At 36.4% G+C, this 26219-nt stretch overlaps 4 protein-coding genes across 5 annotated transcripts; 1 reads left to right on the forward strand and 3 right to left on the reverse strand.

Moving 5' to 3' along the window:
* Positions 1-598: 598 nt before the first annotated feature.
* On the reverse strand, positions 599-2443 carry LOC113109272 (uncharacterized). The gene is made up of 7 exons (XM_026272900.1): positions 2338-2443; positions 2136-2254; positions 1989-2049; positions 1818-1885; positions 1643-1745; positions 860-978; positions 599-748 (listed from the first exon to the last, which is right to left on the reverse strand). Exons 1-7 carry the CDS (start codon positions 2399-2401, stop codon positions 599-601), a joined length of 684 nt encoding a protein of 227 aa, XP_026128685.1. The 5' UTR covers positions 2402-2443.
* A 697-nt stretch (positions 2444-3140) lies between these two features.
* Positions 3141-17330, reverse strand: LOC113108151 (mediator of RNA polymerase II transcription subunit 14-like). 2 transcript variants are annotated; one of them, XM_026271002.1, is made up of 30 exons: positions 16820-17330; positions 16254-16280; positions 15743-15848; positions 15481-15654; positions 15264-15393; positions 15015-15143; positions 14030-14137; positions 13610-13742; positions 13373-13523; positions 12829-12940; positions 12387-12512; positions 12227-12305; positions 11992-12151; positions 11713-11907; positions 11336-11470; positions 11161-11237; positions 10002-10162; positions 9770-9916; positions 9287-9378; positions 9036-9188; positions 8589-8858; positions 8160-8373; positions 7671-7796; positions 6361-6543; positions 5307-5533; positions 5023-5202; positions 4679-4786; positions 4360-4485; positions 3945-4134; positions 3141-3808 (listed from the first exon to the last, which is right to left on the reverse strand). In XM_026271002.1, exons 1-30 carry the CDS (start codon positions 16987-16989, stop codon positions 3738-3740), a joined length of 4260 nt encoding a protein of 1419 aa, XP_026126787.1. In that variant the 5' UTR covers positions 16990-17330; the 3' UTR covers positions 3141-3737. The 2 variants fall into 2 exon arrangements, with proteins under 2 accessions (XP_026126787.1, XP_026126788.1); XM_026271003.1 differs by lacking the exon at positions 7671-7796 and having other exon boundaries at positions 16820-17328.
* A 952-nt stretch (positions 17331-18282) lies between these two features.
* Positions 18283-21313, forward strand: LOC113109294 (growth hormone-regulated TBC protein 1-A-like). The gene is made up of 8 exons (XM_026272916.1): positions 18283-18373; positions 18680-18831; positions 18913-19071; positions 19176-19300; positions 19577-19673; positions 20488-20660; positions 20812-20997; positions 21088-21313. Exons 1-8 carry the CDS (start codon positions 18303-18305, stop codon positions 21172-21174), a joined length of 1050 nt encoding a protein of 349 aa, XP_026128701.1. The 5' UTR covers positions 18283-18302; the 3' UTR covers positions 21175-21313.
* Positions 21314-22639: 1326 nt separating this feature from the next.
* LOC113109274 (lysosome-associated membrane glycoprotein 1-like) lies at positions 22640-25209 on the reverse strand. The gene is made up of 6 exons (XM_026272901.1): positions 25149-25209; positions 24307-24512; positions 23903-24025; positions 23730-23796; positions 23484-23648; positions 22640-23242 (listed from the first exon to the last, which is right to left on the reverse strand). Exons 1-6 carry the CDS (start codon positions 25207-25209, stop codon positions 23103-23105), a joined length of 762 nt encoding a protein of 253 aa, XP_026128686.1. The 3' UTR covers positions 22640-23102.
* Positions 25210-26219: the final 1010 nt, after the last annotated feature.

A 26219-nucleotide genomic window follows, 5' to 3' on the forward strand; every position in this document is an offset into this window, starting at 1 on the left:
TTTATTTTGGATATATAATCACATGTGTGACGCTGATGAACAATGCTAGCACCATCATGAACAGAATGTAAAAGAACGTGTGCAACAGTCACTTCAAGTATACAGATGCATTATAAAATACATTATTGCACAAGGTTTTTTTTTTTTTAATGATCGTCTACATTTATTAAAAATCATGATCCAACAATGCAAAAAAAAAATATCTAAAATGGTTAAAATAAATTATTAATAAGTGGTAGTACTTATAATGTAAACATTTTAATTTTTCAAGGTCTTGAAATATATCTGGATTACATTATCACAGTCTTACATGTGGTGTGTACAGATGAATAAATAAAAAAAGACAAAAAAATTAATAATAATCACTTCATTCTGTGACTATTTCTCTCGATCCACTTCAGGCACTGTAGACCTAGCTGTTATGAGAGGTTAGAGACAAATTCCATGACTGGATTGAGGTCTTCTGTGAGCTCTTCTGAGAGTGACAGTACCGTTGATATCACGTTTTGTGTTAATTCTGACACCCTGTGAAGAGTGTTTTCATTAATTATGCTGGATTACTTTTTGCTGATTCTAACAAATGGAACTAAAACCCCTCTCACCAGCTCACGCGATCTGCTGGCAACTGAGGATCCAGCTTAGACCCCTCCTCTATCGTAAGAGACTTCTTCAGCTGCTTGAAATTAGCCTCAATATCCTTTCTTATGATGGACAATGGCAAAATATCTTTGAGAGAGTTTAGGACTTGCTGTACCAGAAACAAACAACTTTGAATGATACACAGAATCAAACTTTTTTATGGACTGATCAGATCACGTAGATATATGATTTGAATGAAGATCAAGTCAAACAAACTCACATAAATTGCTGATAGCTGATGTGCGATGTACTTATGACTGCCCAGGTGCTTCACATCTTCATCTAACTGCTGACTGAGAACCAGCAGCTGATTCAGCCTCCCAATATGAGGAAAATAAGCTGGAATGATAAAACATTCCTCAATCCAACTGATTAATCAGCTCTGCTGTTTAGGTGGAAATAAGTGAGATTCTAGCACTTTTTGTTTCTAATCATTTGTTCATTTTAATATAATGTATATACAGGTGCTTGTCCTATGATTAGGATATCATCAAAAAGTTGATTTATTTCACTAATTCCATTAAAAAAATTAAACTTGTATATTATATTCATTCTTTACACACAAACTGATATATTTCAGTCTGTGTGTGTTTCTGTATTATACTCTTAGAATAAATTTATTAAGAAAGCACGCTCGCTAAATATTTTTAATGCATTTTTTTGACTTTTAACTAGCAAAATACTTTTCTTAAGCTTTCTATGTTGTCTTTTACTATTAATATTATTCCCATTTCTATTATGCAGTTTGTTTAATAATTAATTTCCTATTAACAAAGTGAATTTGTAATAATGTTAATGTTGACATTTTTAAATGTAGTTGGTGTTTTTATAATGTTTTTATAATGCTTTTTCTTGTAAAGCACCTTGAGCTACATATCTTGTTTGAAATCTGCAATACAAATAAAGTTTATTATTATTCATTATTTCCCACATGGAGTCAACCACTGGCCAATAAATGTAACTGTATCCCATTATCATTCTCCCATTCATTCTGTGGTCTCACCATCTGAAGGCGGTCTTTCCAACATGTCAATAGGGCTGCCGTGTATCATATAAACTTCAACTCGAGGGAACAGAGCAGATAATCCTACAACATCCAAATACTCCTAAAAAGGGGAATAAATGGAAATACATCATCTAACTGGTTTAAGAGGAATGGTTAATTGGTGATTAGTTACCTCAAGCTGAAGCACAGGTTCGTTGAGATGTTCAAGGCACTGGTTCATCTGATATATTATCTCTGCCCCTACACACAAATTCAGAGGTTGTACATACATTTTGATTTCCAGTATAATATATATATATATATATATATATATATATATATATATATATAGTCCTAGGCTTACCTTGTTTTTGAAAACACTTAGACTCTTCAGGACTTGTGTCCTGTTTGAGCTGCTCCTGAAACTGCTGATTCAGATTAGATACTTGAATGAGACAAACACACAAGTATTTTCAGTGTTCAAAGATCTGAGCATCAGTAAGTGTCTCACCTGATGGACCTGAGCTCTGATCAGTAGGTCCAACTGGCTGCAGAGACACAGCATCTCCAGAGCCACCTGCTCACTGCTCAGGTGGACGGGCATCAATGGCTTCTTCACGCACACCTCAACTGCAAATATTATATAATCGAGAAACAAAACGTGTTCATATTCAGTCATATAAGCAACTAAATATTAAAGAGATCAGCATTACCTTTGAAATGTGGGCTGTAAGAGCTAGGTTTGCAAAGCGGATCCGTCAGACTCACAGCTGCCATTATCACCCTAAATTAATAATTCCAGCGGTTAACGGATGCATATGATTAATACTGTATTTATTGGTTTATTCATCCATTAATGGCGTTTGTCACTCTCATTGCAGTGGTCCTCCTCTCCATGTTGTTCAGCCACACAGCCCCATGCGATGTAAATAAAAGGCGTGGTCAAATCTGACAATCGACGAGAAACCACGAAACGTATCGATGTTTTGCGAATCTGTATTGAGCTACCTGCCATAGAAATTGAATAAAGTGGGTAGAATGGACATTTTTATGACTTGTATGTCTGAAAGGGCGGAGCTTGTGTATTTTCAATTAATTTTCCTAACGTTTCATATTTATATTTAGTTGGGTTTACGAATTTCTACAAACCGATAGTGAAGCAGCAAATACATAGAATGTTCACGAGGTGCTCGTTACTTTTCTCTGCGCTGTTAAGGATTGGCCTGTCACATTCGTTTAGATGAGGATTTCCGTTATAGATCAGTGTCATACATTCAGTAAATTAGTTATTAGCTGGTAACATTCTCCACTCAGTGATTGGACCTTTGTGTGTTTGACCAACATTGTCTTCAGATACAAAACAATTTATAAATATATTTTAAATATGGTCCCTAAAAAAAAGTCCCCATACTAACTTATAATATACAGTACTAGTCTTTAAACGCCAGACATAGATAACTGTTCTCATTTTGTTCTTTAAATACATTTAATTTCACTTAATCAAACAAACAATGAGTTATTAATGAAAGGATGAACCCACTTTCAATGTTTATTAAATAGTAATAAACAGAGACAAGAAAAATCTTAGACCTTTTCCATGATTCCAATGAATGACAATAAAACACTGCTAATTTAGAAGGTTTGTCACGCATATTTAAAGTGACAGGTATACTAAGAAATCAAAGTAATGCAATCAAAGAAAAAAAAAACATTTAAATAGTGTGCTGATAAAGAAAACATCGAAACGTACACAGTATTGATATCTTGTATTACAAAAATGACAAGAATTTTTCTGCAAAGTTTCAAATAAAAAAATACAGCTGTAGTTAAACATTTTTTCTATCACAATCATTTCCTTAGGAAGTGCATCTGAAAAAAAAAATCGGTTAGCATAACTTTGCAGAGCAATTTTTAAAAAAGAAATCCTGCTTTTGTCACAATTATTAATTTACATGCTCCATAATACAATTAAAAAAAAGTTCCATCATATTTCTGCTCCCTTTTATGACAATATGATACACCAGCAGAAGAGTCCATTGGCTGCAGCAGAAAACCTGAATTTCCCTTGAGTTATTTACTAAACGTCTGGAGAAGTTTCCTATGAGACAACAAGTTATGGCCTTCCAGGGTTCATAGTGAGATTAGCCATGAGCTCATGAACCGCTGCAAATATTGTGCACTCTCCTGTAAAAAACAAAAAAGGCTAGCATTAATATTGAAATGCAAATACAGAAACAAAATGTAAAATATCTGATTAATATTATATACTGATTTCCATATCAATTTAAAAATTCACATTAAACAAAAGAGATGTGTGAACCTTGTCGTGGTGGATGGTGCTCATTGAACCTCCTGAGGATGGAGCTGACCATCAGGGCCGCGGCTCCCGAGGAGCTGTGCTGGCGGGGGATATCAGCCTGCTGGGTCAGTCCAGTAGCCATGTCATACACAATAGGCACTATGATGCTGGTGGGCTCCTGGGGTACCGGTAGCCTCTGGGTCAGCTGGAGCTGTAAAAGAGTATCACTTTAAGTTATTACACGATAGGAATCCATTGTAAACTTAAACCACGGATCAAATACAAGTTGTTATGTGTACAATGCCAGGAATATTAGTGCAATAACTAGAATTCAGGACACGGTTATGTATGGTGAAATAGTATTTTATCTACTGAGAATTGGTTGTATGGTAAAAGGGGACATTGGAAACCAGAAAGGAGTGGTTGAAGCACTTACAAAGAAGAGCATCTTGGTCTTAAGCACCACAGCAATGGTTCCTGGTGGGGCAATGGGAGGAGCGCTGGGTGGGATGGTCAGACAGAACTGCACATTCCAATTCAGCTGGGCCGCTTGGTCTGGGAACTGGAGGAAAAATGATGGGCCAGCGAGTCAAAAGAACAGCATGTATTTGAGATCTTTACTGTCCCTTTTGACCATATTAACATATCCTTACAAAAGAAAAATATCAATTTAAAATCTAATTGGCCCCAAACTTTTGAAACATGGCTTGCACAAGGGCAAAAAAATCAAATTAAATAAACATGAATGTGCTTACCAACTCCAGTTTCATGATGCGAACACAGTCTCTGAGTATGTTGGTTGGAGCCCCCAACAGCTTTGTAAAGGCATTTAGTGTGTTGTATTTAAAGGGTGGTCCTGCAACCTAAGGTTTAAGTAAAAGAAAATGACTTGCATTTGCATAACTGCACAATACCGGACTTGATGGCATTGCCAAAGAAAGCCACTGAGTGAACTGATTTGCTTTAAAAAAAAAAAAGCACAGCTAATTGCACTAAGCAGAATAGCAAAGATAAGCATTTTCAAAAGTTTTAAGTTTTAAACAGGTAGACATTAGCCCAGTGTTGTTAAATCAGGACCATTCTAAAGTTCATTTCTTACCCTGGTCTCAAAGAACTTCTCCAGGACCTGCAGCTCCTCCTGCGACCAGGGTCCAGTGTTTTCTGGTGTGACTTTCAGCTGCAGAGTCTGGTAGGTTTTGGGGTTGAGAGCCACTCTACATTTAAGCACTTCTGTCTTAAACATGATAACGCCTGGCTCGTTGGAGTTCACAATAGTGAGCTGTGAAGAGAAGGTAATCGAGAGTCATGCAAATACAGTGTGTAAGCAGAATCATATCAATCTGACGGGTTAAATGATGTGGTTGTTAAAAGTTTCTGACTCACATTGGGCTCTAACTGTATGATCCTCTGTAGGTGCCGCCTCATGATGACAGAGCCCAGGAAGCGCTCCAGAGGTGAGCACAGGTAGCTGCCCGCCAGCCCTGGCACCGGGCATGGCATGGGTGATGGCAGAAGCAGGACATGTAGTTTGCTGTGGGTGAGGATGGTGGGAATAGAAGCGGCCCAGGACCGCTGTGGCAGTTTACGGGGCGGGGGCATTGCCTGTGAACCTACACACACAAACACACACAGTGACCGACTGATCAAATTCAATTACTGCTTAATGTAGTAATGTAAAAATAACGCAAATTCTCTCATTTACACTACTTTTTCTTCTGTGTAGTTTTACTATATAAGGATACATTAAACTGATAAAATGTGACAAAAACAATATTACAAAAGATTTCAGTTTCAAATAAATGCTTTTTTTTCTCACTAATTTTCTATAAATCTCGAATCCTAAACATGTATCATAGTTTACACAAATATATTAAGCAGCACAACTCCTTTCAATATGACAAGATATTTTTTTTATTGATTACCAGATTAGTATATTAGAAAATTTTCTAAAGGAAGTGACACTGATGGAGTAATGGCTGCTGAAAATTCTGCCTTGCCATATCAGGTATAAACAACATTTCATTTAATTATTCATTTATTAAAATAAGCTAATTTGACTAGAAATATTGTGCAATATTACTGTTTTACCCTGGTGAGTATTACGGACTTCTTTTTAGAAATATAAAAAAATAATAATAATTTGACCAGTAGTGTACATCAAAGCTAGGACAAACTAGGTAATTATCAGGTTAATCGCACAGTAATTGTCAAAAAAAGTCCAGGTATTATTTAACCCCAAATTCAATGCAATGCAATGCAAAACCCCATCAAGGTATTTTGCACTGCGATAAAGACAATCAAAAAGAACAACTAACTGACTGCAATTTAATAATTATAAATAAAGCGGGAAAAAAATATATATTTAAAAAATTTAATAAGCAAATGATTTTAATATGTTCTGATAACATGGATCTGTCTTTAGACTCTCTGGACTTACTGGTACCAGCTCGAGGGGAGTGGGATGGATCTGGAATGGGTGAGTGCAAAGAAGGGTTGCCTGGTGACATGCCAGGGATTCGGGCCCCTGGGGAGGGTCCAGACACCTGGGGAGAACCTGGCCATGGACCGACCCTTGGGCTGGCGGACACCATCGTGTATGGTGAACTGGGGTCAAGAGTTCCTGCAATACAAATCAAAGACATTTGGATGGTAACTCACCCTCTGGAGGAGTGCCAGTTTCCATCGATGTACACAGTTTTTAGTCCATGGCAGTGACAGTACTCAATACAACCCACCAAAAACACATATCCTTACTGCAAAGTCTGAGCTGCTTCAACAACAACCAACAATGATGATTTTGTATGATTAAAACAAGGCAAAGAGATTTAAACCAATGACGCTGATTCACTTTCACATGATTTCAACTGCATACCAATTAAGATATTGTGAAGCATAAAAATATTCTGAATCATGACATACTGTGGTTAATTTGAGATAACTGACAATGCTGTACAAAAATACATTGTAATTCAAAAGGTTGGGGTCAGTAAGATTATATATATAAAAAAAATTTATATATATATATATATATATATATATATATATATATATATATATATATATATATATATATATTAGTTGTAAAGACAATTATGTTACGAAAACATTTCAACTTAATGCTCTCTTCATCAGAGAATCCTATATAAAAAAATTTAAAAAAATTAAAAAAAATAAATAAATAATGATTCATCATGGTTTTAACTTTACTTTCTTGCACAAAAACAGCAGGATTTCTGAATGATCATAAGACACTGAAGGCTGAAGTAATGGCCAGCCACCACAGCAATAAATTCCATTGTAACGATATTAAAATAGCAAACATTTTAATTGAAATATTTTATAGTTTTTACTTTATTTTTGACCAAATAAATGCAACCTTTGTGAGCATAAGAGACCTCTTACAGACCCCAAAATTGTCAAATATAATTTTACAAACACAAAAATAAGATAAAATCCCAGTATAAATCCCAGTACCATGTTTTACTTTGTTTTTATCTTGCATATAATCATGTACATGATTCTGAAATTTTGTTTTCCCAGTCCCACCAGTCAAAGAAACACAAAGAATCAAAAAAAGCAAGTGCTCATTTAGGCTTTTAGCTTACATCCACCACGTGCAAAGTCGATAGTGAGAAGCAAATCAGATGTCTTTCACTAGTCCATCAGAGACTGAAAGCCCCTGCACCGCAGAGGTAGAAAAGAAAACCAATCAACAAAGCCCTGGATCCAGGCCTCCCTTGCACTTACCATGTGGGCTAGCAAAGTTGGAGGTCTGCCCCATAGAAATGCCCAGAGAGGAAGGAGAAGGGGTGGGCCCAAAGGGAGAAGGGGCCCGCAGAGCTCCGCTAGGGGAATTGGCTGCGTGGATGTTCCCTGCACACAATTAACCAATCAGTGGCCTCATCAACATCTGACAAGAGCATGTCGCTCCCGCTTACACGCTGCAGCCAAAGCGGGAAAAGAGCTGCAGACCCCGAATGGAGATGAGTAGACGACTGTGGCCATGCTTCTTCATGAAGATGCACGGTGATGGTGTCATCAAACACAGACTGAACGATAAAAGCATGCACACCAACAGACAGGAAGAGCTGGTGGGACGCTTTTGCAATAAGTGGGACACCAATGAGAATGTTTCCTTTCGTCTGGTTTCCCCGACTACTCCACGGTGGCATGATCAGGACGGCACAGGCAGCAAAATGACAGCATTTGACATGATAGAGACACATATTTATATACCTGGAGACTGTGTTATCATGGACGGTGAGGGGGGCACATGGTACGGGTTGGGGGGCGATGTGAGGGGTGGATAAACCCCTCTGCCTGGAGGCTGCGTCTGGGTGAGGGACATGAAGGTGTCTTCCATGCTTATCGGGGAGGGAGGGTTGTCATCTTCATTGACCGAGCGTCTGCGGGCGTCTTGGTTACTATCCACAAACATGTTCAAGAACGTCTGGGGAAAATCATTGACAAGTGACAATTACACCCATGCACAACAACAGTTAAAGGGACAGTCCAAACAAAATTACATTTCTGTCACCATTTACGAACCTTACATTCTTCTGTGGAACATTAAAGAAGATATTTTAAAGTATGCTGGTAACCCAACTTTTATGTTTGGAATGACAAGGGAGTGAGTAAATGATTTAATTTTTTTGCTCCACCCACCTTTAGTCCTGGGGCGGGGTAGAAACCCTCAACTATCTTGGTGTTGTCAAAAAGACTATAGGCCCCGTCACGGATGGCCACCACACCTCTGCTACGGCAGTAGATGTCAATGCAGTACATGTTGCGGAAGGCCAGACGGATGTGAGTGGGCGACTGTGGCAGGATGGAGAAGCACTGGTACGCTGTATTGGTCCTTTGGGTGAGGCCCAGCATAGGCACTGTGGGTAGCTTGTTGATGGCATTTAGAGGAGCTTGAGTGTCTGAGAGGACCTGAGAGCAGACAAGTATGTGAGAATACTTCCAGCATCTACTAATGATCTAGCAATATCTATGCTGATAGATTTTAATTCAAGTACTAATAATAAAACTACAGATTACAGTTCATACACCAGTAACCGCTTGGATTCTAGTAAGTAAATGAGGCATGATGAGCAAGGCTCTACATACCTGTAGAAGTTGTACTACATTGGGTGTCTTGTTGAACATCTCTTGAAGCTGGTGGAGAATTATGTTGTGACAGTTGCTACAGCCTGAATTGGGCCCCACAGTCCCCAGGGCCAGATGATAACGCTGAGATGCAGAGTTCCACTGTATCGTCACCTGAAAAAACAGGATTCAAGTAAATGAAGCTAAATCACTAAATAAAGGGATTAAGGGCCTTTAACATCTGCATTTTAACAAGGTGAGAAGGTTTGTACCGAGCTGCCTTTGGTGCTGCCATAACATAGAACCAGCTTCCGATAATTGTACAGCCGTATCTCTGAGAAAAGGCTCAAATAGGAGGGCATTTCTGGAAAACAGAGATCATTAATTAATTACAAGAAATTCAAGTTCTTCAAACCATTCATAAGCCAAGTATTTTCTCATAATAACATTGGGGTTGGAATTTTTTATTTTTATGAAAGAAGTGTTGTAAGCTCACAAGTCTGCATTTATTTCATAAAAACACAGTAAAACAACAATTTTGTGAAATATTATTACAATTAAAATAATACAAATTCTATTTAAATATATTGTAAAACAGAATGTATTCCTGTGAAGGAATTGAAAACTGATGCAATAATGTATTAGTTTTAACATACTATGGCATCAAAGGAATACAAATCATAGCTGGTCAACAATTAAAACTCAAATTAAAATGGAAGAGATGTGATTTACCTCGTTAGAACAGATGTACCTACCAGGTAAAGCGCGTGAGAACTCCAGCACACATTCATAAAGCTGACTAATGCTGTTCCAGTCGTTCAAGAACATCTCCACCACCTTCCTGCCACCCACAGGCTCCGAAAGGGGATTCTCATAGGTCAGGTAGACATGCCGCGTGAAAGCTGAATTGAAACAGACAGAAAATATTGTAGAAGACACACACATTATTGTTTTGAAAGCTGTTCGAGGATAATTAACTGTCTTTACCTTGTTCTTTGTTGGCTGTGCTGTTGAGTGGACAACAGGAGAAAACCAATTCTGCCACCCAGGTGCGATTATTCCTGCCCTGCAGTCTGAACGTACAGTCCAGCAGGGAGCGCTCTAGAGCTTTCCTCGTTTCCTCACTCACTCCCTTACAAGGTGGAACTCTGAGAGAGAGAGAGAGAGAGAGAGAGAAATAGAGGAAAAACATTTAGTTAACTATTGCCAGAAGTTTAAGTCCGTAAGATGTTTTTAATGATTTTGAAAGAGGTCTTTTATCCTCCCCACGGTTGCATTAATTTGATAAAAAATTTACAAATCAGCGATTTGTTAAATATTTTGTATATTAATATTATGTTTTAACATTTTAAAATACAATTTATCCCTTTGATGTCAAAGCTGAATTTTCAGTGTCACATGATCCTTCAGAAAGCATTCTAATAGTCATATTCTAATATTTGATGCACAAAAAAACATTTCTTATTATTTTCAACATTTCAAACAGACGGATTCTTTAATGAATACAAAGTTTCAAAGAACAAGCATTTATTTGAATTAGAAATCTTTTGTAACATCATAAACATCTTTCTTTATCAAATAAAGGGATAGTTCACCCAAAATTTGTGGCCATTTTAGAGAGTATCACATACAAAAATAACATATAGGCCTACAATGTATGTACCCAGATAAGTTGTTTATGCTTTGATCTGAGTATAAACAACATTTCCACGTACATATGGAGCATACGGTGTGTACATATGTGATACTCTCCAAAACAGCACGATAGGGTGAAGCGGAGGAGATGAATTTGAATAAAAAAGTTATTATCTTTGCTTTCTTTGCACACAAAAAGTATTCTCATAGCTTGGTAAAAGCCTGACCCTTTCTGGGCCTCGATTGTGTAAGAATCCTTGCTGTCTATGGGAGGGTCAGAAATATCTTGGATTTCATCAAAAATATCTTAATTTGTGTTCCAAAGGTCTTACAGGTTTGGGACGACATGAGGGGGGAGTAATTAATGACAATTTGGATTTTTGGGTGAACTTTCCCTTTAAATGTGTCCTTGCTGAATAAAAGTATTAGGTAGATATGCATCTACCATATGTGCCAGTCTGGTTTATTAACTTCAGAGACGCTTGTATTGGAAACCAGAGATAAATCTTACTTCAGAATACGTATGGCGTGGCTACAGCCGTCTCCTTCGACCTGAACCCCCTGGTGAGGAATCTCCATATTGGACAACTGCGAACAGAATAACACAAAATGTGACTTTTTCAACTAATAGCTTATAAAAAAAAATCGAATGTTTAGGCTTTAATTATCTAATGAATATGCAGTACCTCACAGCGTAATCCGATGAGGGGCATGTTGGTGTCACACATGGCTACCAAGTGGGCCAGCTCCTTATTGAAGGCACACATCTCTCCTGACCTCTTGGGCTTCTTCGGTTCAATGGCACTTTGCTCTCCTGACAACTATGGAGTGACCAAAACAAGACGTCATTATATACAATAAAAAAGCTTAAAGCCACAAAAGAAAATATGTTTTCATTAGAAAACGGAGTTATGACGTTTAAAATTTTCGGAGAAAAAATAATAAAAAATGAATCGTTCACAATAATATCAAAATCAGGCATTTAGAAACCCTTTTTAAATACAACACAAAGTGGTAACAAATGTTAAAGATTAACTTCAGTATATTCCGTTGAGTATCCCACCTTTCTCTTGGACCCAGGACGAGCAATTCGTCCTGATGAAATGTCCTGCACAAGCTCCTCCAGGTTGGGCTTAAACTGCTGCAGCAGCAGAGCAGAAGGAAGCCCATCCTCACTCTCAGTCTGACTCACAGACAGGAAGTAGTACTTATACTGGAGCTCTGTCAGATTGTTGGACACATCGAACATCTCCACCACCTGAGAAAGACGAGAGAGTTCATTCAATGTTTAATGTGTACACAAAAGCCTTTATCTGTGAGATAAATACATTAAAGTATTTACAATATAGTATTGTGGGAGGCGAGTGAGTTTGATGAAGAGGCGATGTTTTGACAGGTTGCCCACAGGATGCGTGGTTAAGTTAGATAGGTGGAGAGTGTCTGTGCACAGTGTGGGAAGGTGTTTCACAGACTGTCGACATCTCTGCTCGCCCAACCAGAATCTGTTAAAAACATAATCTATTATCATCACTGTCACAACATGAAACGCATTAAGAACAGGCAGCTTGACTGCTTACTTTAGCTGCTGGATCCATGTGACGATGCGCTTCATATCATCGTTAATATTCTTCTCAAGGTCGTCTAACATTGACTGATCTGGAAATAGATAAGCAAGGCAAGTTAAGTAGTTGATTTGTTCAATTATTCTGATGTGCATCCAGTGGATATGTGACTTACCAACTCCATAGAGCATTGGCTGAAACGTTCCCGAATGCAAATCGACAAATATGTGGAGGCACTCGGATCGGCCGCAGGGCTCCAGGATTGGGATGACTAGTGTGGGCAGTGCAGTCTCTATGAAGGCTGAAGAATAAACACACAAAATCAATCTCTTTATGCATGTGTAATAAATATTTATATACACACACACATACATAGAGGAGATATATATATATATATATATATATATATATATATATATATATATATATATATATATATATATATATATATATAATTTTTTTGCTTCCCCACACAATACATATCCTCTCGTAATTTATTGCTTAATTATTGTAAATCAACTTAGTAACCAAGAACAGCAAATCACTATATACCCTCTAACAAAAAAACACACAAAGCACAAGAATGGTCAAGATCACCTGCGGTGTAAAATACTCACAGTTATCACTAGCATTGCTACTTTTTAGGATAGCTTTGAGTTCTTGCAGTTTCTGATGCGAGCGGGCATGTACACTATCGATCAAAAGCTTTTCAACTGAGAGATGATCGATCTGAAAGAACAGCCCACAAACAGACATGGTTAACTTTCATCTTCAGTTATTACAAACTACCATTCAAAATTTGGGGTTGGACAGATTTTTTTATCAATTTGTTGAAAAAAGGTTTACTTATTACGAAGCCATTACTCCAGTCTTCAGTGCTGATTCTGTGCTCAAGAAACATTTCTTATTACCATCAGTGTTGATACAGTTGTACTGCTTAATGTTTTGGTAGAAACTGTGATACATTTGAAATAAATAAGAATTAACAGGTAAAAATACATTTTCTATAACATTAGAAATGTCTTTACTGTAACTTTTGATTAAATTAATGCATCCCCAAATTTTGAATGGTCGTGTATATTATCATCAAAGAAAAGCCCATACATTGATCATCATTATGGGACTATTAATGTGGAGAGTATATTAACCAATGATACTCACCCTCATGGCTCTTTCCATTAATCTGGAATCACAGGCAGGGAGTGGAGGCTCATGGGAGATCTGTAGTGGCTTGGATCCATCAGTCTCATCAATTCTGATGGTGACCTTGTGCACCGGTGCAGTGCCAGTCTTTCTACCCAGGACCTGTTGACTGCAAGGCAAGAATCGTGAGATGCAAAACCAAAAGAGAAAAATTCAGTAAATCTCATCAGCAAACTGGCAAATTTTGAATCGTACTTCCAGACAGACAACGTGAGGCACTTGGCAGGGAGGTAGCGCTCGACCTGCACTAGATCACCCCAGCGCTCTCTGATCAACATCAGAGTCTGGGAGTGCAACACCTCCAGCTGTAGAGAAAGACAAAACGAGTCTGATACCAATCATTAAGGAAACTGTTTTGACTGAACACTCTTTGTCACTGTATCTTTTTGGAAAACTAAATTTCTACCTCATAGTTATGTTGACTTGACAATTATTATAAAAGAATGTAAAATAGTAGTAAAAAGGGAGTAGTTGTATCTAAACTAACTAGTAAAACAAAAGCTATGCATTTTACCCCAAAATGTTATTTAACTGTTAAATGCTGTTAACTGAGCAACCTATAAAATCTTCTACTAAAATGAAGAAACCAAACTTAGTCTTGATCTGAAAGGATACGGAGGCAGTTGTACATGTCCTGAAGAGGCTTGTCATCTCCAAACAGTCGGGACTGCACCAACTCGTGGATATAATTCACCTGCATGCTGTGGACCAATGCCCGTCCATCTGCATAAATTATATAGAAATATTTATTATGGTAATTTATTAATCCATTTATGAATAACTATTAAATATATTTTTATGCATATAAATTAAAAACATACACTCCGATTCAAAAGTTAAGTTCAGTTATTTTTTAAAGAAATAATATTATTTCGAAAGGGTGCATTAAACGGATCAAAAGTGACACTAAAAGGCTTTTACAGTGTTACAAAAGATTTGTGTCAAATAAATGCTGCTCTTTTTTTCTATACATCAAAGCACCCAGGGAAAAAAAGTATCAGTTTCCACAATAATATTAGGCAACACAACCTTTAATAATAATAAACATTTCTAAGCACCAAATTTGCATATTAGAATGATTTCTGAAGGATCATGTGACCCTGATGACTGGAGTATTAGCCTGCTAAAAATTATTTTATTTATTTTTTTTTCAACAAAGAAATAAAATTACAAATATATTAACACAAATCAGATATTTCAAATTTTTATATTTCATAATGGTGGTCTTGTTGAACCCTTTTAAAAATCTTATCGTCCCCAAACTTTTGAACAGTAAATAAAATATGTAAAAATATATTTTTATTTTTTATAGTAGTAGTATATATTTATTTAATGCTATCTCAGAATCTTAGGATATTTTCATGGCAAAAACAATTTAAAAATACAAGTTATAAAACACAATACAAGTATAACAAATACAATAAAAAAAACAGCAAACAAACAAACACAACATGTTTTTTAAATTAACTTATGATCAAATTTTTACAACTTTTTCTGTGTTTTTTTATATAAATTTAAATAAAATGTATGGAAAACAAGGGAACACACACAGGGGTTCCATCATAACTTATTTCTTCGGTCTTATTATTACCCATCTTACCTCCAGTTCCCTTGTCTTCGACGAGAATCTCTAGTTTAAGAAGTCTCCAAGGGATGTCAGGATCATCCCCCATCACTGTCAGTGTGGCTTCAAATTCCCCCTCAACTCGAAACTTCACTCGCCCATTGGCTACACACAAGTAAGGTCATTCATAATTAAAACAAAATTACAGAATGAAATGTTTAGAAACATACTTATTACAGCGCAGAATACGTCTTTGCCGGTCGATGTGTGGAGCTTGGGACTTACCCACAGTTAAGTTGGCCAGCTGTGGTGGCAAGTCAGTGGTGACTAGTCTGTGTCGCAGGATTTGATTGAGCTGATTTAGCGTTGTCTGCTTTTCTGCTTTGGTTATAGGGTCAGGAGGAATAATTTTGTCCTGTAAAAAAAAAACACCACCATTGCCGTCCATTTCTCATTTATAATATCCACTTTAAGCTCTTGAACGCTGTGTTTGACTACTCACTCGGATACAGGTGGGCAGACGTGGATAAGACCCTGTGGTCAACACATCAATGGCGAAAGGGATGGCAAAACTAGGCAAACGTGCATGCACCAGGGCGTCCCTGGCCAGTGATGCCAGTCGATCAGCCGTGTCAACAAATAAATATGCTTGTTGATCCAGAAACGATGAGATCATCTGCAATCAGAACGAAGAATGAGTACTACCTCAACAAGAATGAAAATGACTAGAAGACCGGAAGTGCGAAATACCATAAATCACATACCGCACATTTCTCCACCTTCCCAGCATTACTTGCCCATTTCACAAGAGCAAGCAGACGCACGAAGAGCTGCCGTGTCCGACTGGCAAACTGAACAATTTCAATTTTCCTGTAAGAGAGGACATGACCAGTCACATTCATATGCAAGCAAAATCTATCTCACGTTATCTGTCTTTTAGAAGCCAAGGACCCTCAAAAACTGCGAGGGACCCCCAACCTAAAACTTGAAAAGTCATCTATACTAGACCTAATTTGTATTTTTTTTAAATTCATGTTATAAATATGTCTAAAATATTACTTGGAAAATAAAAAACATTATTGCAATTTATATATACATATATATATATATATTTTTTTTTTTTTTTTATTATTATTATTATTTTTTTTATTCATTCATTTACTCATTTATCTAGGTAAATAAATAGATAAATAAAAAGTAAACATTTATTTGGTGTAACAAATATAACACTCATGTTTTTGAGAATCTGAGTGAAGATCCATGGCAGTTTCTTACCTTTCCATGTCTGTTTTTCGAGGAAGTCTGTGAAAATCATAAAGATACGGTTAAATAATATCAAATGACAGCACAAAACATTTTACATCTTACATCTAGAAGACTTAAAATAACAGATCCATAAAAGCAACAGAACAAGAAAATGTGCTCATCTTTATTTATGCTTGTATTGTAATAACAATACTGTATTGATAATAACAATAATGTATTGATGAAACATAAGACCTGTCTCATCCACTATATCCACCATAAATTCACCTAGGCTGCTATAAGCAGACCATTCAAATACACTAGCTTTAAGTTCAAATATTACTTCACCCTGACAAATTTTACACGGTTAACCAAATAAACATTTACATAGCCAGGTAAGAAGTCATACAAGGCTCAGGGAGAGTTACATCAACATCCCCACAATTTATATACCCTCATATAATCTCTACCAACTTAAAATCAAGATGAATAAATGACCTGACAAGGTCTGCAAAGTAAAACATCTGTCAAGGAAACATATGGCCAGTGCTGAACTAAATCTGCTTGATTACAGCATGCCTGAGCACCAAACTCACAGCTCAGCCAGGAGAGTTATCTCATGGTAGGTTCTCTGCAGCAGGAACTCGATCAGGAGGCTCAGCCGGACCCCTTGAGTGGCCGGGGCTCCCGGAGGAGGCTGCGGGGTTGAGCTCGGACCCCCGACGGGGACCAGCTGCCCGTCCGAACCGATCTGAACTGGAGCCATCTTCAAATACAGCGGGAGCGATGCACGGCCACGGGTCCGACCCTTACCACTCGCGTTTACTGCAAACGAGTTTATAGAGAGAATATTATCACACGTTCGTCCTAATGTTTATAGGCGGCGGAAACCATTTCAACCCATGGAGAAAAGAGGAAATGAGTGTGAGATGTAAAATGTGGAGAGATGGAGCCCCGCCATCAGCGAAGCTGAAGCAGGAAACAAAACTCTTCTTTCCCTAAATGGCGCTGGATAAATTATTTAAAATAAAAGTCTGAAAGCCAAAAACGGGATTTAAAAGGATTACATTAGTTTTTTCACGTTTTATTTCTTCTTTCACAGTACATAAACACGTAAGAATTCATTAAAAAAAACATTTTGTCTGTACGTGGAGTAAAATAACAGTTTAAGCGACAGAAGTTGCTGGAAAAGGAAAGCCTAGGAGACCTTTATTTTGCCAAGGTAACGTAAACGACCGGACAGAGAATATCCGGTTTGGAATTTCTTGTAATACATCAAGCATGACAAAGTAAAACTAGTTTTAAAAAACTCATTTTATGAAATGTATGCTAATCATTTTTCACAAACAAATCAAACAACGACATTTCTAGTCACTTTTATTATTATTATTATTATTATTATTATTATTATTATTATTATTATGAACAGGATTTCTGAAAACTAAATATCATATTGAGAACAAAAATAAAAAAAAATATTAAATACTTTGCCAAAATAATAATGATATGTACCAAACCCACATTTATTAAAATGTTTTAAATGCTATTTTTGCATGCAGTTATATTTATGTATCTAATCAGTATTGGTTGGTTAATGTAGTCAAAAGCGAAACAAAGTGATAAATATTGGTGTAACAGTAAATAAATAATAAATTATTTATAATATATAATATGAGTCTACATATTTATTTTAATTGTTGTAACATAATTTATTTAAAAACGAATATAATCATAGCCTGTAATATAATTATAATATAATCATATAATTTAACTAATAATATAATATGCCTAACAGGGTTGGCCTTTGCCCAGTATTTTCGTTGCTTTCCAACCATCCAATCAGGTGATTGGAAGTTTACAGTAGATCAATTAAACTGCATAAATTATTTGAACCTACAGACCTAAGTTTCCATATTAATATAAAAAACAAATATTTAAAATGCCTAAAACGTCGAGTTAAAATAATAGACATAAGATAACTACACGCTATAAAATCAGTCAGGTAAAATGAAAAAGCTGTGCATATGCCAGGTTTGAGTGTAGAGGAGGAGTTAAACAGCTCAGCTCAGTTAGAGACCGATGGAAGAGACGCAGAACATGGAGAATCACTTTAATGATTCCGCCAGTTCAGACAGCAACGACTGCCAGAGGTATGAACCTGACTTTATATTACTATGAAGAAGTGACATTACTTATAAAAGACAAATCACTATTATGGATAGTGGAAGGGTCACCACGAGTTGGTCCAAAACACCTGCGCGTCAGGTGATGTTTGCGTCAGTGTCAATATGAACACTTAAACAAGTAGAAGACATTTCAGAAAATGTCACGTAAAAATATAATAACGAACTCGTCTTTGCTTCATAATGTTATGGTATTTCTAATAAAGTTTCTGTTATTATTCTTTAACTGTATTCCCACAAGTCTTTAAAACGAGTCTTTAAATATGTTTCTAGGGTAGACCAATATGGATTTGAGAGAGCGGAAGATTTCAACTATGAATCCTATGAGGACTTTATGTCCAGGCATTTAGCTGTTGTCACTAGAAGGTCAAAGAAGTGGACGAAACTTTTGCAGGGCACTGTAAAAGTTGAGAAAAACATAAAAGGTAGGCATTATTTATATTGAATCGACACATGAAAGATAAAGAAAGTTTTTCACTTTTTAAAGCTGTCATTTGTGTTTGCAGTGAAGCGATATGTGAGGAAAGGGGTTCCATGTGAACATCGCACTCAGATCTGGATGGCAGCTAGTGGAGCCCAGGACCAGCTGGACAGAAATCCTGGCTACTATCATTCTCTATTAAAGGCTGAGCATGACCCTAAAATAGAAGAGGTTATACGTGCTGGTAAGTTATTTCTCTAGTCATGAAACCGTGTTTTATTTAAATTTGGATTGGGTGGACATATGGGAAACAAAATATTTCTGAGATTTTATTTTTATTTTTTTCAGATATGCACAGAACCTTTCCTGACAACATTCAGTTCCGTGCCTCCTCCGAGCCATGTTTACAGAAAGCCCTGTTTAATGTACTACTGGCCTATGGATACCACAATAAGGATGTTGGTTACTGTCAGGTACTACTGTCATGTTAACATGCCCTTTTACACACATGGCCACTAAAGTGTCACATGAATCCAGGATGTGTTAAAGTTCCTACTGTAGATGAGAATCTAAAACTATTGTTTTGTATATACTAGAGAATAGCCAATTATAACAAGTAAGGAAGTACGACACTCTAAACTGCTGTAATTTTGTGTTGTTTACCCTGTCAATATAATGACTGAACCTGTTGTACCCGTCTGCATTCAAATCAGTAGGCTGCTGAAATGTATCCCTTGTTGCCTTTTTAGGGAATGAACTTTATTGCTGGATACCTCCTCATCATCACCAAAGATGAAGAGAAGTCTTTCTGGTTAATGGATGCTTTAATTGGCAAGATCTTACCAGGTCGGTCACGTTTACCCATTGATGTATATAACCAGGACTGCATAGGTTAATCATTCTGTTACTCAAAATATAATTAATTGTTCCACAACCTAAAACAACTTTTTGTTTCAGATGACATCATCTAGACCTTGTGGGCAGGGAAAATAATGTTAACCAATAGCCAAATAGCTGTTTAGCCCTTGTTTTAGGCTAGTGATGTAGGCAATTTAAGCTTAAATCTTCATATTTGTTAAAGAGGTAGCCCCCCCCCCCCTACCCCCACCAATAACATTAATAAATAAATAAATAAAATGATATATATTTATATATATATATATATATATATATATATATATATATATATATATATATATATATATATATATATATATGTATAGTTAGATAGATAGATAGATAGATATTCTGTCATCATTTACTCACCCTCATGTCAGCAAACCATTATGGCTTTCTTCTGGAAGATAAAACAAAACATTTGAGAATTAGCTCAAAGTCAACGGTCACCTAAACTATCTGGTTACCAGTATCTTGTGTTCCACAGAAAAAAAAGAAAGTCATACAGGTTTAAAAAGGACTTGAGGGTAGTAGATGAAGACAAAATATTTATTTATGGGTAAACCCTTCTTTTAGAACAGCAATTTCATATTTGTTAACAGTAATGTTAATGTAATAAATGCTCTGCAAAGTTAATGATAGTTTTGAAGTGCTCAAATCACCCTCCACATACATCTGAATAAGTTCTAATATTTAGAAATTATGAATTCATAATCATTTCCATTCTGTATCATGTTCCACATATGTTTATGTTTTTATCTAGACTATTACACACCAACAATGCTGGGGCTTCAAATGGATCAAGAGGTGCTTGGAGAGCTTGTCAGGATGAAGGTTCCTGCTGTCTGGCAGGTCATGAATAGACACAATGTAATGTGGACCCTGGTGGTTTCACGCTGGTTCATCTGCCTGTATGTGGACATACTTCCTGTAGAGGTGAGGAATTCAGAATTCAGCAGTAAGCTTTGCAGCCACTGAATTCGTACAATTTTAAAATCTTATGAAATTACTAGATGGTTTTACGTAGCATAAGTAGTTTGTAATGCCAATGTTGAATGTAAAGATTGGTAGCCGTGTGTTTTCTCAGACAGTGCTGAGAATATGGGACTGCCTGTTTTACGAGGGATCCAAGATCCTGTTCAGAGTGGCTTTGACGATGATTCGTCACAATGAGAACCTCATCTCACAGGCACAGAGTCTCTCAGAAATCTGCGAACGCTTCAAACAGATCACTCATGGGGAGTACGTAGAGGACTGCCATACATTCATGCAGGTAAATTCTGTGTGTGCTGTTTATTCATTAACTAATCTAATACTGACAAACCTCTTTATAATGATGTGTTTGTTTGTCGTCTCCCTTCAGAAAATCTTTATGGAGCCCGGAGGTCTCTCTACAGCAACAATTACTAAACTCAGGAAGATGTGCAGGAATCGCATTACTTCTGCTTGAACATGAAATACAGTTCTGCATGTTCAGCATGTGAGATGAGAATCTATTACTTAATGTGTGGAAAAACTTTATGGTATGTTAAGATTTTATATGAATATTTTAAACATAATGAAAGGGATACACTACCTTTCAAAAGTTTGGGGTCAGTAAGATTATTATTATTTTTTTTAAATATGTCTCGGATGAATACCAAGTCTGCATTTATTTGATCAAAATACAAAAAAACAGTAACATTGTAAAATATAATATACAATTTAAAATTATGTTTTCTATTTTTATAGAAACATTTAAAGATGCAATTTATCCATGTGATGGCAAAAGCTTCAGTGTCACAGGAGCCTTTAGAAATCATTTTAATTTGCTGATTTGGTGTTTTCATGGATCGTAATCTTTCATGGATACCGTGCTAAATGTTGCTTTATTTTGATGGAAAATCAAGAAAGCATTTATTGAATGCTTTTGTAACATATTAAATGTGACTTTTGATCAATTTAATGTGTCCTTGCTTAATAAAAGTATTCATTTTCCAAAAGATTTTAATGACCCCAACCCTTTGAACAGTAGTTCACCCCCCCAAAAAATGTTATCATTTACTGGAGGCATGCCGTTCCAAACCTGTATGATCTGTAACCTACTGATATTTACTGGTACCTACTGGTAGATATTTAGAATTTTCATTGAGTAAACAATTAAGAGGTATTCACTTCTTTCCTTTTTTTTTTTACTAATAGCAATCACTTTTGTGTTATAACTAAATGTTTTAACTAAATAAAGATAATTAACAAGCAAACTCTTTTTCTTGTCTTTTATTTTTCTCTTTATTTAGAAACTTATAATGGCATTCCCTTAAAACATGAAGTTCATAGCAATCAAGGCAACACTTCAGTATCCACAACAACTCCACTTATGCAGTTATTCCATATGAAGGTGCATTAGAAAGGAGAGATTCAAGCAAGTTTTAGTGCACACTTTTGTAACGGTTAACCATTTACCTGGGTCTATAATAGTCTAAACCTACTTCAAGTTATTCAGAACTTCCTGTTGTGTTAGTGTGAATCATACCCAGTAGTGCAAAACCATAATATTTCCTCACTCTAGCAGAATTTCCCTTTGAACATTTTTGAGTGCGAATACAATGCTAAATGGAAGCAAGCAGGCTATAGTTTTGATACGCAGCATGAGAGGGAAACAAAGCTTTTTAGTGTTTTTCAAGGGTATTCTATTCTAGAAAGTGGATATTCCATTTGTACAAGTTAGCAGAGTATCTTCTGTACACACTGCCTCAGCAGATCTGGAAAGATCCAGTCTAGATCTGGAATTTCTTTTCATTAAAACTTAGTACCAAATTTACTTCTGACTCGACACTATTATGCAAAGCTTTGTAACAGTATTAAATTAATTATTTTTCTCTCAAAAGCTGAGTCTTGTATAGTGTTCAACTCCAAATGAGAACTTTAAACTCAGGAAGTAGTGTTAAATATCTAGTCCCTTTTAGACTGAGCAGTAACAGCATCATCAGTAAATCCTTGTATTTATATAAATAAACGCATGAGGTTAAATTTAAGAATATGAGGTACCAAACAGATCATATGCTTTCTAACCCAGATTAAGCCTAAATAACAACAAACACCAGGCATTCCTCTAGATAAGCATAATCTGGTTCCTGGAAACAATACCTTAGCATGACCTAGAGCCTCAAACACTCCTTTGATTTTGCCCTGCACCCTTAAATATGCATGAATTATACTATTGTTTAACATAATACAACAAAAAGTCCAGGAAGCGCCTGAGTGGTGGCAGGGTGAGACACCAGCAGAGGGCAGGGCGGGTTGAAAACTAGGCAGCTGCAGTTGTCGTAGTGTTGTTGAGTCCAGATGAGAGCAGAAATCAGTGGTGCCTATACATCCTGGCTTGAAGATTACATGAGGTTAGATGGTCTGGTAGCCCGCATGACTTCTTTTCCTGCCGATAAGGTAAGCCAGGATCACGATGAGCACTAGAACAGCCAACGCAGCACCCACAATAATGGGAATCAACATGTCGTCCTCATCTAGATCACACTCTTCAGCTAGAACAGAGCAAGAGGAAAGAAAGGGAGACGGTGGTGAAAAAACTAAAGAAGCAAATTGGAAAACAAATAATTTCTGGAAGACGTGTGTTCGTGTGGTTATGCAGTTTATAAGATTCACATTGTTATGACAACTAAGCATTTTATGCCATGGATTAATCTTGAGTTGAACCCAGAACATTCCTTGAATTAAAGGACAAAACTAAGACATGTTAAAAGAGAGAAAAGAAAAAAAAAGAACCTGCTCCAAAGTCTCCACTGACACCAAAAGGCTGCACTTGAAGCTGGAAGGTGTTGAGAGAGAAATCCTGTGTAACGCTCAAGGTCTTCTCCTTCTGACACATGTACGAGTGGCCCAGGGTTCCCACCATGTAATTCAGAGAGGTGTTCCTGAAAACAAGGCGCTCTGGGCAAAAAAATAAAATAATAATTTGCTCAGATTTAAAAACTAAACATATGAAACATGGAATATTTAATACTGACTTACTAGCCACATCAGGAAATGCAGCTGACAACTCCAACCCACTAAGATGATACTTGTTCGATGTGGAATTCTGAAAAGGAAACAAGCATATTACATACGTTATGATAATACCAACATGGACTGAATAATTTAAGAGGGCCATTAGGGTAAATAATTGGAGGAGATGCAAAACTTACTAAAGAAAAGCTGAAAGTCAGAGTAATGTTGTCCTCAGTGAGCATGAGAGTTGCACTGTCCGGATCACAGGATCCAGAGGATTTAACCAGGTTTGGATGCACGTTCAAGACTTCCTGGACAGTCTGGAAACAAAGGTATGTTTACATTTAGATTACATGTACAAATAAGGACTAAACCTTAATTACTCTGAATTATAATCATAAAATGATCATGTCATAGAAATTAAGCATACATGTCCTTCCCTTGTGTCATCTCAGGTGCATAATAAGCTAAGAATGGAAAATTAAATTGTAATTTAAAAAAAAAGTTTGTTTGTTTACCCACTGAACAGAAAAGGAGATATTTAGCAGAATGTTTCAAGCTACTCCTGTCCAATGAAAGTGAAAGTTGCATGTGCAAGTACCTTGTCATAAGGGCTCGAAATAAAGCTAATGTTGAGTTGCAGTCCCATACGTGCCAAGAGACAGACAGCATCAGAGGAATTGGTGACATTGTAGCTGCCTCGCTCGGGGGGTCCGGGGGTCGCAGGAGAAGCTGGAGGAGAGCTGGTTTCAGGGGCGACCCCAGTGGGTGGAACATCAGCAGTCAAAGTATGATGTATAGTTAAAGCTGGAATGGAAATGTCATTATATTTTAAAAGGCTTTAGATGAGTTGTGGCACTGGTTAGGGCTAATGCTGCACTAATATTAGACTTTATACTTACAGCTGTTGACATGGATGCATTGTATTTATGTACTAAATGCTGCTGATTCACCAAGCAAGCAATGTATTTTTTGTTACTATCATAATTATTATATGAAGTAAATTGTATGACAGGTTGTACAGTTTCATTTTTATATATAGCTACTGAGCCTTACTAAAAGTACATAATCATCTAATTTCTTAATTTTACAAAGGTTTTTAATAAAAAAAAAAAAATGAATATGTGCACATTTAAAAATGTAATTACTGCTAACTTAGTCAAAAAACAGCACGGATATGGTAGTTTTACAAGTTATATCTGTAAATATGTACAAATATTTCCCACAGCAGGCATACGTATGTCACGTTTTTTCAGAAATAACAATTATCATTTAAAAAAAAAAACATAAGAAAGAAATATTAAATTAAGAAAGAAAAACACTCTAGCGTCCCCCATAAATACGTTATATGGACTGGACCGTTTCTTATTATTAATTAACCAAAATATGACCATACCAAATAGTCATGCAGCTAAAAATACACATTATTTAAATCAAACTTACCTAACAGCATCCTAAAAATCGTCGCGGAGAGCATGTTTTGTTCGCGGATGACGGGGATCATGTTTCTTGCCGAAGTAAATCAAAACAGATGATGGCAGACTGTGCAGTTAGCGCCTTCAAACGGACTCTTCCGATAACTATTGTTATGGTGCAGATGTATACGCTTTGAACTGCCGTTGTGCCAAATCTACATCTGATAAACGCACTAGCTCAGATTTGTTTAGTTTCTCGTAACCGCAGCAGAAACACTGGCGTCATGTGAGCGCTGCTAGCATCCAGACAGACAGTTAAAGAAGTGCGCATGCGCGTCCTGTTCTTGTTTTTTCTTTTAAATGCATTTTTTGTTGTTGTTTTAGAAATTATAGAACACAGCGTACCATGGAGTGCTGCTTTCCATACCAATAACAAATTAAATAATAATAAATGATTCATGATGTATCACATTTCAGTCATATAAATTAATATTTCGGTGAGCTGTTGTGATAAATTATTAGCTGCTGGATAATCAGTGAATTATAAAATAATTCAAATAATCGTAAAAATACACATCCTTGCATAACATTTCCTGTAGTGTCGTATCTCATCGTGTGATTGGATAATAACAGGCCACATTATCAGCTGTTTGTGTGTGTGTTTTGCATTTTGATTAGTCGTGATTAAAATTTTGACAATTATAAACAATGCCCATGTTCCCGGTCGTTAAGTGGTAGCTAATGAATGGTGAAATATCATAAAAATGTAAGCTAGATAGATTTAAAAGTAGCTACACATAAATTATCTACAATAATTGATGTAAAGAGCAATGGAATGAGGATACATGTGACTTAAGATACTCCTAAGTGTCACACCACAGAGACAATTTACAAGGAGGCGAAAGATTTTAGGAACATTCCGCAATGCCATCACAGAAGTGTGATACCTGACCTTTTACCCTTTTATGTTGCATGCAATGTATTATTTAAAGAGCCATAATGATCTTATGAAATGTATCTAACACTTGCAGCAATTATGAGGCTAGTGTTTTTAATACAGTGAATATTTCTAAAGGAAGATTTATTGTGAAAAATCAGT

Source organism: Carassius auratus, chromosome 9, assembly GCF_003368295.1.
Source record: "Carassius auratus strain Wakin chromosome 9, ASM336829v1, whole genome shotgun sequence".
NCBI lineage: Eukaryota > Metazoa > Chordata > Actinopteri > Cypriniformes > Cyprinidae > Carassius > Carassius auratus.